We start from the raw sequence: 14,372 nt of genomic DNA, 5'->3' as shown, positions 1-14,372 counted from the left end.
AGGCAAGGAATGGCTCTTCCCTAGAGCATTCAGAGAGAGCATGGCCCTGCGAACACCTTAATTTTGGACTTCTAGCCTGTGGAACTGTGACAGAATAAATGTTTGTTGTCTTAAGCCACCCAATTTGTAATAATATTTTGTGCTATGGCAACCCTGGGAAACTAATATGCCATGTAAACCTCAAGAAAAATACTGAAAGGATAACAACCTGACATTCAAACATTATGCTTAAGGTTTATTTGCAATATGTTCTTACTTGATAAATCCACAGGAACACATTCTACTGTGATGTTTAGCTGCCCAGGTATAATCTGCAGTTTGGTCTTTTCTGGCCTGGGTATAAAATAGTAATATTTTAGAGTTAAAATTATGATTACTGAATGCACTGGTTACCCCTCCATCCAAACTTACAATTTTAAGCATTCTGCTTTTCCCATATATGACTCACATTCATCATTTAAAAGAACTGAGGATTCATCTATTATATTTATTTATTGCAGAAACACCAAACACTTACTTCTTATATTCTGAGAGCAACTTGAGAATGTCTTCACTTGAAAGCTTGCTACTGTCTTGTTTATACAGAGGAGAAAATCTCCCATCCAGATCGAGAGAGCCTTGAGTATCTTTGAAAATGGGTCTAAAACAGCAACAGAGGCATTTTTTAAAAAAGATATTCCATGTTGATAAATTAAGATAAAATTAGCAATGGTCGGAATGTAAAATAGTGAAACCACTTTGGAAACAGTTTGGCGGTTTCTCGTTAAGTTAATCACCCATCACTCTACAATCCTGCAATTCCACTCCTAGGCATATTTCCACATGGTACATGAATGTTCTTAATTTGTGTAGCAGCAATTAAACAAAAATTTATATAAATAAATGTTCACAGACGATTTATTTGCTATAGCTCCAAACTAGTTATTACTAGTTTTTATATTTATCAGATATTTATCAAAAAGTGAACGGGTAAGCAAACTGCTGTATATTCACACAATGAGATGCTGCTCGAAACGAACTACTGATTCACACAATAATATGGATGAATCTGAAGAACACCGAGTACAAGAAAGCAAACATCGGAGGACATACTGCATTCTTCCATTTATATGAAGGTGCAGAAGAGATAAAAAGTCATCTGCAGTGAAAATCAGATCCATGGTTGCCTGGGACAGAGATAAGATGGTTGAATGGACAAGGGACATGAGGAAATTTTCTGGGGTAATAGACATGCTCCGTATCTGGTTGGGGTGGTAGTTACATAACTGTATACATTCGTGAAAATTCATGAAGCTAGACATTTAAAATACGTAAATTTTATCAAAGGTGAAGTGTATTTCCATAAAGTTCATAAAAAGCATAAGGATAAATTTATATGGGGCGATTACAATATAGAGTCAGTTCTCTGTATCCATGGGCTCTGCATTCGTGGATTCAAAAAACCATGGATAAAAAATATTTGGAAAAAAGAACTGTGTCTATACTGAACACAAATAGATTTTTCTTAAACAATATAGTATAACAACTATTTATATAGCATTTACACTGCATTAGTAATCTACAGATGACTTAAAGTACATGGGAGGATGTGAGTAGGTTATATCCAGATACCACATCATTTTATAGCAGAGACTTCAGCATTTGCAGATCTTGGTATCTGTGGGAGATCCTGGAACCAATGCCCCACGGATACTGAGGGATGACTATATATGTATAGTTTCTCATATGAACTTGATTATTCCCTTCCCCTCCTCTTCTCCCATTTTTCAGCAACTATTCTACTGCTAAAATGGAAAACAATATACACGCACCCAACACACTGGAAGCAACTATAGCCTGAAACATATTTCCCCCCTGGCAGTACCTCTGAAGATGTGGTTATAGGCATTAATTAACCCCACTGTTCCTACTTTATATATATATATATATATATATATATATATATATATATATATATACTTCACACATATATACTTTATACACACACACACATATATAAACACACACTTTAAGTTCTGGAATACACGTGCAGAACGTGCAGATTTGTTACCCAGGTATACACGTGCCATGCTGGTTTGCTGCACCCATCAACCCATCATCTACATTAGGTATTTCTCCTAATGTTATCCCTCCCCTAGCCCCCCACCCACCGACAGGCCCCAGTGTGTGATGTTCCCTTCCCCATGTCCATGTGTTCTCATTGTTCAACTCCCACCTATGAATGAGAACATGTGGTGTTTGGTTTTCTGTTCTTGTGCTAGTTTGCTGAGAATGAAGGTTTCTAGCTTCATCCATGTCCCTGCACAGGACATGAACTCATCCTTTTTTATGGCTGCATAGTATTCCATGGTGTATATGTGCCACACTTTCTTTTTCCAGTTATCATTGATGGGCATTTGGTTTGGTCCCAAGTCTTTGCTATTATGAACAGTGCCACAATAAACATACATGTGCATGTGTCTTCAGAGTAGAATGATTTATAATCCCTTGGGTATATAACCAGTAATGGGATTGCTGGTCAAATGGTGTTTCTGGTTCTAGATCCTTGAGGAATCGCCACACTGTCTTCCACAATGGTTGAACTAATTTACACTCCCACCAACAGTATAAAAGCATTCCTATTTCTCCACATTCTCTCCAGCATCTGTTGTTTCCTGACTTTTTAATGATCACCATTCTAACTAACGTGAGATGGTATCTCATTGTTGTTTTGATTTGCATTTCTCTAATGACCAGTGATGATGAGCTCTTTTTCATATGTTTGTTGGCCACATAAATGTCTTCTTTTGAGAAGTGTCTGTTCATATCCTTCGCTAAGCATACCTCCTTTATTTCTAGTAAACAGGGGTTTATCATATATATTTTAAACATCCAGCCCAGCCTTTTGAGTAAGTTTTTACTACCGCTGAGAACCAAAACAATTCAGGAGGAAAAAAATACCTTAATTCCTCATCAGAACTGGAAATCAAAGCTTCTAACTTTGAAGACTTCAAAATTATTTTTTCTACTGGTAAAACGGCATCAAGCAGCTACTGGTATGGCCCAAAGAGGGACCGTATGCCACAGTGGTCTAGAGATGACTGTGAAGGCAGGTGCCCTGGGTTCTGATCCATGTTCTGCCACATGCTGTGTGAACTTGGAAAATAATTTATATTTTTGTCTTTCTGCTTCACTTCTGGGCCTCAATTTCCTCATCTTCAAAGACAGGGATAACAGTACCCACCTTTTAAGACAATAGACATGAAGCACGTAGATAAGTGCCTTGAACAGAGTTAGCACTTGATAAATATATATATATATATTTTTTCCTGAGACGGAGTCTTGCTGTCGCCCAGGCTGAAGTACAGTGCTGTGATCTAGGCTCACTGCAACCTCCACCTCTCGCGTTCAAGCAATTCTCCTGTCTCAGCCTCCCAAGTAGCTGGGATTACAGGCGCCTGCCACCACGCCCGGCTAATTTTTGTATTTTTAGTAGAGATGGGGTTTCACCATGTTGGCCAGGCTGGTCTTGAACTCCTGACCTTGTGATCCACCTGCCTCAGCCTCCCAAAGTGCTGGGATTACAGGTGTGAGCCACTGTGCCCGGCCAATAACTATTAACAATAATAATAGCAGCAGCAGCAATGGACTTTTCAGGCTGGAGCATTAAAAATATGCTGATATTTACAAGCCATACCTCACCTTCTATAATGCCTACATACACCAACCTCTGCTACTCTTTGCCATTCACCTATCCCTAGTTATCGTTGTTTTTTACCAGTCTGCAAAACGAGAACAATCGTGATCTTTCATCTACCAACATACAATACATTTTGAGACCTTGTCCAAAATGAAATGATTATGAATAGTGACAAATAAAAGAGTTAATTAACTTAGAATCTCCTACCCTTATGCTACTCCCTAGTACCCATTGAACATAATTGATTGAATTATTCAGAACATGGTGCCCTTTCCGCAGAAGCCCCGGTGAGCTGTACAGGCTGTACCACAAACAAGTCAGTGAACCTGTACTTGTAAAATGGGGATAAACAAGAAACCTATTTTAAGTCATCCCTGCATGGATTTACGAACTTTGGATAAAATATCGTAACCTACCATCTACCATCGGGTATGAAATATAGTTAACATATGCTGGCAGAATTTGTCAGGAAGAAAATCTATTAATTACACACTCACATTTAATGACTTCATTATTTGCCTCTGAATTTTCAGTATGTTTTCCAGAAATATTCTACGATAGATTTTCAAAGCATAAACCCAACCAACTCTGAAATATGGGGCTTACTGTACATAACCCACTATAATTTCTGCTTTTCTGAAAAAAAATTCCATTACTACCAAATAAACTCTGCTTTTAAATGCAGTAAAATTAAGTGGTGTCAGTCAGAACAGTAACCAAAGCCAAAGAAAACTTCCCTAAAGCAAGACATATGGAAAGAAAAAAAAGAGAGAGAGAGGGTCTTTGATGCACAGCAAAGTTTAAGAGAAAGCATTCTTGGCTGGGCACAGTAGCTCAAGCCTGTAATCCCAGCACTTTGGGAGGCCGAGGCGGGTGGATCACCTGAGGTCAGGAGTTCGAGACCAGCCTGATTAATATGGTGAAACTCTGTCTCTACTAAAAATACAAAAATTAGTTGGGTGTGGTGGTACATGCCTGTAATCCTAGTTACTTGGGAGGCTGAGGCAGGAGAATCGCTTGAACCTGGGAGGCGGAGGTTGTGGTGAGCCAAGATTGCGCCATTACACTCCAGCCTGGGCAACAAGAGTGAAACTTGTTGTCTCAAAAACAACAAAAATAATAATTATTACATCCCAAGTGTCCCAAGATACAACTGGCCTGCCAGAAACACACTGCTGAATGCTGATTAAGTATAACAGCCCTTAACTTCACATATGAACGTGAGTGAGCAGGTCAGGATTATATTTGTACAAACCTGGCAGCCCAAGCGAAGGGCATTCTGTATTGTCCAAGGCGGCTACACACTTGTTTAGCTGTCCTGTGCACCTTCTGGGCCGTCTAAGGTCAGAAACAAGAAGACAGGCTTGTATTTGTTCAAACTGCCATGGACCCACCCAGAAAAATAATTTCCCCAACTTACCGTTATAAAACATCAAAAATCTCGGGAAAAAAAAAAACAAAAAACAACAACAAAAAAACATAGAAATAGCCACAAGCAGAACAACATGCTGGCCGGGCGCGGTGGCTCAAGCCTGTAATCCCAGCACTTTGGGAGGCCAAGACGGGCGGATCACGAGGTCAGGAGATCGAGACCATCCCGGCTAACACGGTGAAACCCCGTCTCTACTAAAAAATACAAAAAAAAAAAAAAAAAACTAGCTGGGCAAGGTGGCGGGCGCCTGTAGTCCCAGCTACTCGGGAGGCTGAGGCAGGAGAATGGCGTAAACCCGGGAGGCGGAGCTTGCAGTGAGCTGAGATCCGGCCACTGCACTCCAGCCCCGGCGACAGAGAGAGAGACTCCGTCTCAAAAAAAAAAAAAAAAAAAAAAAAAAAAAAAAAAAAAAAAAGAACAACATGCATCAGCCAGCCATTTTCCAAGTCCGAAGTATTTCATAAAGGCTTTGGATTTTCTCATTAACAGAGCTTCTGTCATTTATAGCAGAAGACAGACAAAATAGATATAGGGCACACTTTGCACCAAAGACCTCTACTGGAAAAATGTTCACTGGTTTTAACATGTACTTTATTTCACGTAGCAGGCAAATGCTCATCATTCTTGGGAGAAGTTTCTTCTGGATACAGCTGCCCTTTCTACTCCCAAGATAAGGAGCAAGTCACCAGGAGTCAATGCAATTAGTCTAAGTGTGGGTAGGAGCTGCTGTTTGCACAGGCACGGAGAGATGACAAGGAGATAAACTGCCTATAGAGTCTAAACAGACCTCGAAATGCTGGCTGGATGCTTATCCCTAGGATACAGAGTGCTGGAGGCTTTTATCTATATTGTTGAGACATTTTTCCTCCACAAATTAGTCCCATCACATCAGCAACTTCCACTTAATAAACACTATTTGGGTACACAACGAAATGCCATGTACAACAGAGTGATGTTTCATAAATACACAGTAGCTGGAGTGCTACTAATGAACTCAACCATGAACCTTCCCCTCCTGGGGTCTCAGTTTTCCCATTTATAAAAGGAGAGGATGAGATTAGAGCAGTGATTTCCAAACATTTGAATTTCACAATTTTCTAGAAATGTGGATGACAATATAGGGTTGCCAACTTTTAATATTGCCACTTAAGGACATTCAACAAAACAATTTTTTAAATCCCTGCCATTTAATATGCCAACATTTCATGAAAGGAAGATACGCATAACCTTTAAAACGCAGGAAGGGCAAAGATCTCAGAATAAAGGGCAGCCCTCCGAATTAAACACATTTAGCTTCATGAAATGTTCACTGTCTTTCTTTTCCCGTTTCATCACAGACAGGAGTAAATCTGGGTATGAACTGACATTTGGGAACTATAGGACTGGATCATCTCTAATCTCCCAGCTCTGACATTCATTCTAGGGCTTTATATAGGGCTGTAAGGAAAAGAACGGCTACTGTCAAGGATATGGTGTCAATTAGCAGATGCTGCCTAAAAGCTTTTGGCTCTTATTTTGATAATCACGCAGAAATCAGATTATCACATTAAAAGAACACCAACGACAATAGGAAAATATGCCATGTTCCATGTTTTAGCACACATACACAGTACACAATGTTTTCAGAATGTATAGCATGCTCAAAGCAATGGCATTTAAAATATCAGTAAAAGGCAAATTTTACGTTAAGGTGAAATGTCGATCAACAATCTTTATAAATTACCTTTACTGGATCAGAATTTTTGATGTAGGGTTCTGCACAGTGTGTAATGTTTCCCTGCAGCACCTTTTCAATTCTTGCAACTAGAAAAATTTCAGGATGTGGATTCGTCACTGAGAAAATTCCCTGGGAAAAAAGTACTTCTGTTAGACTTTCTTATGTAACCTTGTACATATGGTTGTTTATGGTTAATGATTTTTAGTAAAGAATGTTCATATTCAACAAAGGATCGTGTTCAGGACCCTAGAAATAGATACAGTTTTCAAAGCTTCCAACGTTCTTTTCAAAATGGATTTTATATTTTGTCACCAACCTCACATCTGTTAGCCTCCGTAGTGCAGGTCTCACCATTGCTGCTTTGCCTCTTTGGTTTGGTTGTGTATGCAAAGTGAGTTCTTCGACCTAATTTAATACAATGTACATTGTTTGGCTTAATTGATGTGTGTTAAAATAGTGTACATTTCTCAAGTGGAACTAGATATACGTTTTTAAATGCAGCTGCATATAACTCAAGAGCAATTAATATTTAACTAATATTTATTTCCACCAAGAAGGAAAAAGAAACTTTACTGCTCTAATATGGAAAAGCTAAATCATCCTCTAGAAGATATTCCTTTGTTGCAGTTCAAGAGCTCTTGTGCTTCCAATGCAAAGGTAGGAGACAGAGAATCCAAAACTCATTTTGTCCCCATACACTTTATTTAAACGTACTAATGCAGATGCAACCAAAGTTACATTTTTCTTTGAATGCATGTGGAACAGGAACACCTCCTGTCCAGTTTGACTCCTTCCAAACATAATATCCTCTACATAGCATGTTAGTTGGTTATGCCTGTTGTTTAAAGGGGCATCACTAATGAATTCAAACGGAAAAATCTATCACTGAGTCTCTACTAAAATTTCGTTTTTTCCTTGGTATATTACCAACTTTGTTAATATAGTGATTTCCAGTTTCCAATGCATTTCAGACACATTATCTCATTTGTACCAGATAGAACCCTTGGAGGAGACAGCGCAGAATAGAAAATTGAGTGTAAAAGGCTAATAATTCCCCCCAAGTCAAACAGCTTAGAAGGGTCCCAAGTAATGGCTGACTCAGCTTTGAATTCCCAAGCAGCAAGCATGGAACAAAGTGGTTCAAATTTCCTTGAGAAAATGAACAAAGTGGTTCAAAATTGCTTGTCAAATTTCTTGGGTTCTGGCTCCAACATTTATGGGTTTAAGCAAGTCACATTCTAAGTCCCAGGTTTCTCATCTGTGAAATAGCATGATAGTAGTGACTTCATACATCTCTTATATGGATTAAATGAAGTAATGCACATCAGGTACCTTGTTATTACCCAGGTGGCCCACCAAAGCATCCCAAGGTCACAGAACCTGGCTTCTAGTACTGCCGGGAACATGCTGTTTGAGCTGTGAGGCTGACCGCGTTGGCAGACTGCCCGAGCTTTCCCTGCAGAAGGTATGCTGAGCAGTACACCTTGAGTGCAGTGTTACGCTAACTGCCACATAACCATGCTAGATGGTTTTCATGCTTTATCTCATTCAGTCTTCATAAAAACCTTGAAATGTAGGCACTACTATATACACATTCTATAGATTAAGAAATGGAGGCTCAGAAAGGTTTGTGCAGTGAGTAAGTGGGTGAAGAAGACGGCAGTCCAGGCTTCCAGATTACACAGCCCATGCTATATTCTCTCTCAGCCCTGAGGTCCATACACCCAACATCTCATATGATGAGGCCAGATTAGAACAGTAATACTGCTGGGTGTGGTGGTTCATGCCTGTAATCCCAGCACTTTGGGAGGCTGAGGCAGGAGGACTGCTTGAGCCCAGGAGTTTGAGAACAGTAATACTGATTATTGCTATAGCTAACATTTACTGAGCACCGATTGTTTCCCATTCCCAGTACTCTAGGCATTTCCTACTGATGCCAGCAATGAGTACTATAATTTTAAGGTAGTTGATAATTGATAAAAGCTTGCTGTTTTCACTTGCTTGAGATCACTGTTACTGCTACTACTCCTAGCTACTACATTGCACTGACCAAACCCAGTGTGCCCATCACAGTGCTGTTTTCTTAGAACCACGCACCTTGTTTGTGCCTCCCCACAGCCCTTGGACACAGGTATGGTCACCACCTCCACTTGTAGATGAGGATGCTGAGGCACAGAGATGTCCATTTTCTAACTGACCAGGGATTCTAATGATGGGGGACACTCTTTGGGGTTGTTTTACCTTTTGTCCCATCAGCTTCTGGTCCTCTCCCTGTCCCCAGAATGCAAAAGGTGGCCAGAGAGAGCCCAGAAATCCCACGTGGGTTGGAGGTCTGGCCGTTTAGGACAAGGTCTATGGCCCAGTCCTTGTTTCCCACCAAGGGGCATGAATATGCCTCCCCACCCCAGGGCGATTCTTATCCACTTTGCTGGCCCCTCCAGCTAGAGAATGGGCCAGGTCCTCTACCCCAGCCACTAGCACTTACAAAGCTCCCAGGGTGTGGCAGGGCATGTGCTAGTGTTCTATATTTCAGCACTTAATTACATTCATCTACTATTCTTGATCAAATTATTTCAAACAGACCTAAATTCAAATCCTACCATCACCAAGACTAGCTGTGTAATGGTGAGCAGCTTACTTAACCTCCCTGAGCTTCAGTTTCCCCATCTGTCAAACAGTAGTGATTATATCGTTTCATAAACTATTATGATTACACGAGACACTGATGGAATAATGTTGGCACACAGGAGATCTTTTTCAAATGCTGATTTTCTTCCTGTCCCAAATTACAAACTGGATGACATCTGAAATCATAATTTAAACTTCCTGCATTGAACATACAGCTGAGTGGTACACACTGAAGTAATATGGGAAATACACATTGGCTTAAAATGACTTATTTGATATTGTGCAGGAAATTTTAAACATAAAATTCAATAGCAGGTTCTCAAATATTTACAACACTTTACTTGTTCAATCCCTCTTTCAGAAGCACCCACCATCATTGTGTAATGTTCACAGAGGTGACAACTACAGTCTCAGTAACAAGCTAAGGGGCTATCAGGGAATAAGGGACAACTTGAGGACAAGCCACCAGAAATCCACAGCCCCAAAAAGACAGTGACAGTCCATGTAAAGAAGTCTTCCCCAATGTTTGATCATCTATATAAATCAGCATAATCTTTGACCCTAAAAATCCCAATGCTTGGAATTTATTCTAAGGAGATAATTCAACAAATGAGCTAAGATGTGTGCACAAGAGATTCAATGCAGCATTACTTCTGACAGCAAATAATTAGAAATGTCTTAAGTAGCTAAATCAATGAAATGTCATGTTAGCCTTTAATATAAATGTGACTGATCTATAGATATTGATGTAGGATGATAAATATATTAAAAGAATACAGTAGGTATAAAACAACATGAATATAATTTTATAAGCATATACATAATGTGTATATATTTCTATATACACAACAGAGATGTCTGAAAAGATGTTTACCAAAATGTTAATAGGCATTGTCTTTTGGTGGCAAATTTTACTTTCTTTTTTATACTTCTTACATTATTTGAATTTTCTACATAAGAATGTACTTATTATAATCAGGAAAAAAAAGAATGGTATTTTTATTTAGAAAAAAATCAATCTCCTTACAACATGAACAGTTTTGTTCATATGCCTCTTTCTACTTTTAATTCTATGCCATGCTCTCATTTCCTTTTAGCTGCAAAAGTCTAGCGAGCAGATGATCAATCCACTCCGCTAACTTCTTATGGCCTCCAGTCTGGTCAGAGGTCAGAATTCCAAGAACAGTTAAGCTCTTTCTGAAAGGGAATCTTTGCTCCAGATAAACAGAAGAGTATAGCATTATAGCTATGACACAAGCAGTTCCCACCCATTGCTTTTCAAGTAAAACTCCTTGTATAAAGAGACCACATGCCCCATTCAAATGACCTACTCATATTCAGAATGGACATGAAAGTTAGGGGTGGGAGAGTTAATTTAGGGTCAATTTTTCTTAAAAACCAAAACTTTCAAGCACTTATTGCCTTGCTCAGAAGTATACACATGAGTGTGGGTGCAGGTATGTTTATGTGTGTTTGTATCAGCTTTCTTTTTGAGACGGAGTCTTGCTCTGTCACCCAGGCTGGAGTGCAGTGTGGCGTGATCTCGGCTCACTGCAACCTCCACCTCCTGGGTTCAAGCGATTCTCCTGCCTCAGCCTCAAGAGTAGCTGTTATTACAGGCGCACACCACCACGCCCGGCTAATTTTTTTTGTACCTTTAGTAGAGATTGGGTTTCACCATGTTGGCCAGGCTGGTCTCGAACTCTTGACCTCAAGTGATCCGCCCACCTCAGCCTCCCATAGTGCTGGGATTACAAGTGTGAGCCACTGCGCCTGGCCTGTATCAGCTTTCTATCTCGCAAAATAATTCCCTTGTATCTCACATCATGGTCCCATTAAAAATGTTCCTTTGCACTTTGGGAGGCCGAGACGGGCGGATCACGAGGTCAGGAGATCGAGTCCATCCTGGCTAACACGGTGAAACCCCGTCTCTACTAAAAAATACAAAAAAAAAAAACTAGCCGGGCGAGGTGGCGGGCGCCTGTAGTCCCAGCTACGTGGGAGGCTGAGGCAGGAGAATGGCGTGAACCCAGGAGGCGGAGCTTGCAGTGAGCTGAGATCTGGCCTCTGCACTCCAGCCTGGGCGACAGAGCGAGACTCTGTCTCAAAAAAAAAAAAAAATGTTCCTTTGGGCCGGGCGCGGTGGCTCAAGCCTGTAATCCCAGCACTTTGGGAGGCCGAGACGGGTGGATCACGAGGTCAGGAGATCGAGACCATCCTGGCTAACACGGTGAAACCTCGTCTCTACTAAAAAATACAAAAAACTAGCTGGACAAGGTGGCGGGCGCCTGTAGTCCCAGCTACACGGGAGGCTGAGGCAGGAGAATGGCATAAACCTGGGAGGCGGAGCTGGCAGTGAGCTGAGATCCGGCCACTGCACTCCAGCCCGGGTGACAGAGCAAGACTCCGTCTCAAAAAAAAAAAAAAAAAGTTCCTTTGATAACATGTTACTAGCATGTTCACTGGTTTCCATTTTTGCCCTCAAACTTCAGTCACCAGAAAAATATCTATCGAAAGACCTTATGAGAGAGAATGTCATGAAAACATTGGTCTGAAACCACGAAATAATGCAAGAATATTTCTGTTTCTTATTCTGAACGTACTGCTAAGACTAAAGGTCATTCATTACCTGCTGTATGTAGCGTAACTGAGATTCGGCAATTCCGTGAATGTAAGATTCAGGTGAAGAGCCCTTTGGGCTACCGTCACTGGCCAGTTGGGTTGAAGAGCCCCACAGCATTTCGCGGACAGATGGGGGATTCAGGTCTATATGAAAGTCTGCTGAAATCTTACAATTGTTCTTTACATCAAATAAGGCAAGATTGATAAAAAAGGGCTCAACCTGGGAATAAAAACAGTTATATTTTAAAACTGAGACTTTAGTAGGGGCATGGTGGGGAGGCGCACAAGTGCAAAATACGTTTTTTTTTCCTCCAGTTTCTGTGATTACAATTCCTTTCTGAGTTCAACACTTAGCTAAAATTATATTATGGCTTATCTGCACAGAACAAAGGCTATTCCAAAACAACAGACTTCATCAAATTTTAACTTCTGTCAGGTGTAGATAATTTCACAAGTTATAAAGTTTACAAAAAAAAAACAGAAATCAAAAGCTACATTTAAATAACACAAAATGTTCTATGAATAAAATTTAATTCTCTACACGTTTACTGAAACTACCTAAAAAATAATGCCAATATTACAGTATAGAAATAAATATTCTCTTCTGTTATGTTCCAACTTACTTGACTATACATTTCATAAGAGCTAATAACAATCAACATCAAATTACTTGACAAAAGCTTTGCCCTATCAGCAATTTTGGAAGACATGATTCCTCTCTACAGATGGCATTTGAAAGATGGTCACAAAGAGAAATTTCATGCCAGATGGCATAAAGATTAACCCTTTACACACAGAAAAGTCTGCTGTACTTTTAAGCTATTTTGTAAGAGAATCTATCATCACTGTTTTATTTTTAATAGACAAAACTAGAACCAAAAAATAAAGATGAACATAAAAAACAGTCTCTTTGAAGGTTTTACATTTACAGTTTCAAGGATTTCTAAGCAACTCAAATGATCCATGACAGCCATCACTTAGAATTTTCTCTGTAGACCAAAATGAATCTAATGCTATAGAATAGTGACCGAGCCTAGCAGACTGCATAGCATCTGTATCCCAGCATGGTTATGGTGATCCTTACTTATTGCTACGAGCCAATTTCATAGAAGAAAACATATTATCTAGTAGAATTTACGCATTTGAGGATTTTGCAAGTTTGGGAGACATGCTCCTCTTGAACATCAAGAGCCTACTCTATCTGCTCTTCTGAGTAGGTAAGATTTTCACGAATCCTCAAAATGAGAACATAGTCATATTTTGGCAAAAGAAAGAGATGTATAAAATTCTTGCATGTCAAATTTATCATAATATGTGGCACTGGAATTTACACGTAGTCAATTATTAATAGTTCTCAGTCATACAAAGATGTTTCTTCATTTTTTTTATTGTAATAAGATTTTTATATATATAAAACTTTCATTTTAGGTTCAGGGGTATATGTGCAGGTTTGTTATATAGGTAAATTGCATGTCACAGAGGTTTGGTTTACAAATTATTTTGAGAAAGACGTTTCTTTAATGCACTGATGCAAGGGGGGTAGAAGGCAAAGTCATACATACATTTGTGGGTGGTCCTTTTGCATTGTCTCCAATTTGGCCCAAGATATTGAAAGTTAAATCATGGCAATTTACCAGGAAACGTTTGTTGCACTTTTCTTCAAATGGCTTTATATCAGGTTCAATTCCTGAAAAGTCCAACCTCTATAAAAGAGATAGTATGAATCATTTTCAAAAAAAGATAGGATTCATATTAACATAGATTTACATCAATATACCAAAAATGGCAAAAATCCAACAGTTCTCTGTCCATTCTTCATTTGAACCCTTTTTATGTTTTCATTTAACAAGCCTTTGCAGACTTTTTACACTAAGGTTAAACAGTGATGGAGAAATCCTAGAGGGAGATGATGAAACTCGGATCTAAAGGCAATGGAAAAGTCACATGTCTGTACTATGGCCTACAAAGTCCTACATGGCATGATTCCCTGTCTCTTCGCACCGCTCTGACCTCATCTCCTACCACGCTTGCCCTCTTCCCTCTTCAAGCCACACTGGCCTCCTTGGTTATTTTGCCAGCACACCAAGGACACTCCCAGGCCAGGGCTTTTGCACTTGCTACTCTGTCAGGAACCCTCTTCCCTCAGATAGCTACATGGCTTGCTCCCTCATTTCCAAGTCTCTGATCAATCGACTCTTCTGCAGGGAGACTTTTCCTAACTCCCTATAGAAAACTGCACACTCCCTGACAGTCTATACTCCCTTTCTCTATCCTTCTAATATGACTTTTCATAT

At 39.8% G+C, this 14,372-nt stretch overlaps 1 protein-coding gene across 2 annotated transcripts in view; it reads right to left on the bottom strand.

The window, feature by feature from the left end:
• Positions 1-14,372, bottom strand: part of DOCK11 (dedicator of cytokinesis 11) — a 195,086-nt gene that overhangs the window by 103,545 nt on the left and 77,169 nt on the right. For both annotated transcript variants that reach the window (XM_030933580.1, XM_010365537.2), the window contains exons 11-16: positions 13,641-13,781; positions 12,086-12,298; positions 6,835-6,957; positions 4,935-5,017; positions 518-640; positions 257-333 (exon numbers count right to left, since the gene is read on the bottom strand). In XM_030933580.1, coding sequence (XP_030789440.1) covers positions 257-333; positions 518-640; positions 4,935-5,017; positions 6,835-6,957; positions 12,086-12,298; positions 13,641-13,781 — 760 coding nt within the window. The remainder of the gene's footprint in view (positions 1-256; positions 334-517; positions 641-4,934; positions 5,018-6,834; positions 6,958-12,085; positions 12,299-13,640; positions 13,782-14,372) is intronic.

Source organism: Rhinopithecus roxellana, chromosome 7, assembly GCF_007565055.1.
Source record: "Rhinopithecus roxellana isolate Shanxi Qingling chromosome 7, ASM756505v1, whole genome shotgun sequence".
NCBI lineage: Eukaryota > Metazoa > Chordata > Mammalia > Primates > Cercopithecidae > Rhinopithecus > Rhinopithecus roxellana.
Note: the sequence above shows the minus strand (reverse complement) of the source record. Positions and strands in the feature narration are given on the sequence as shown.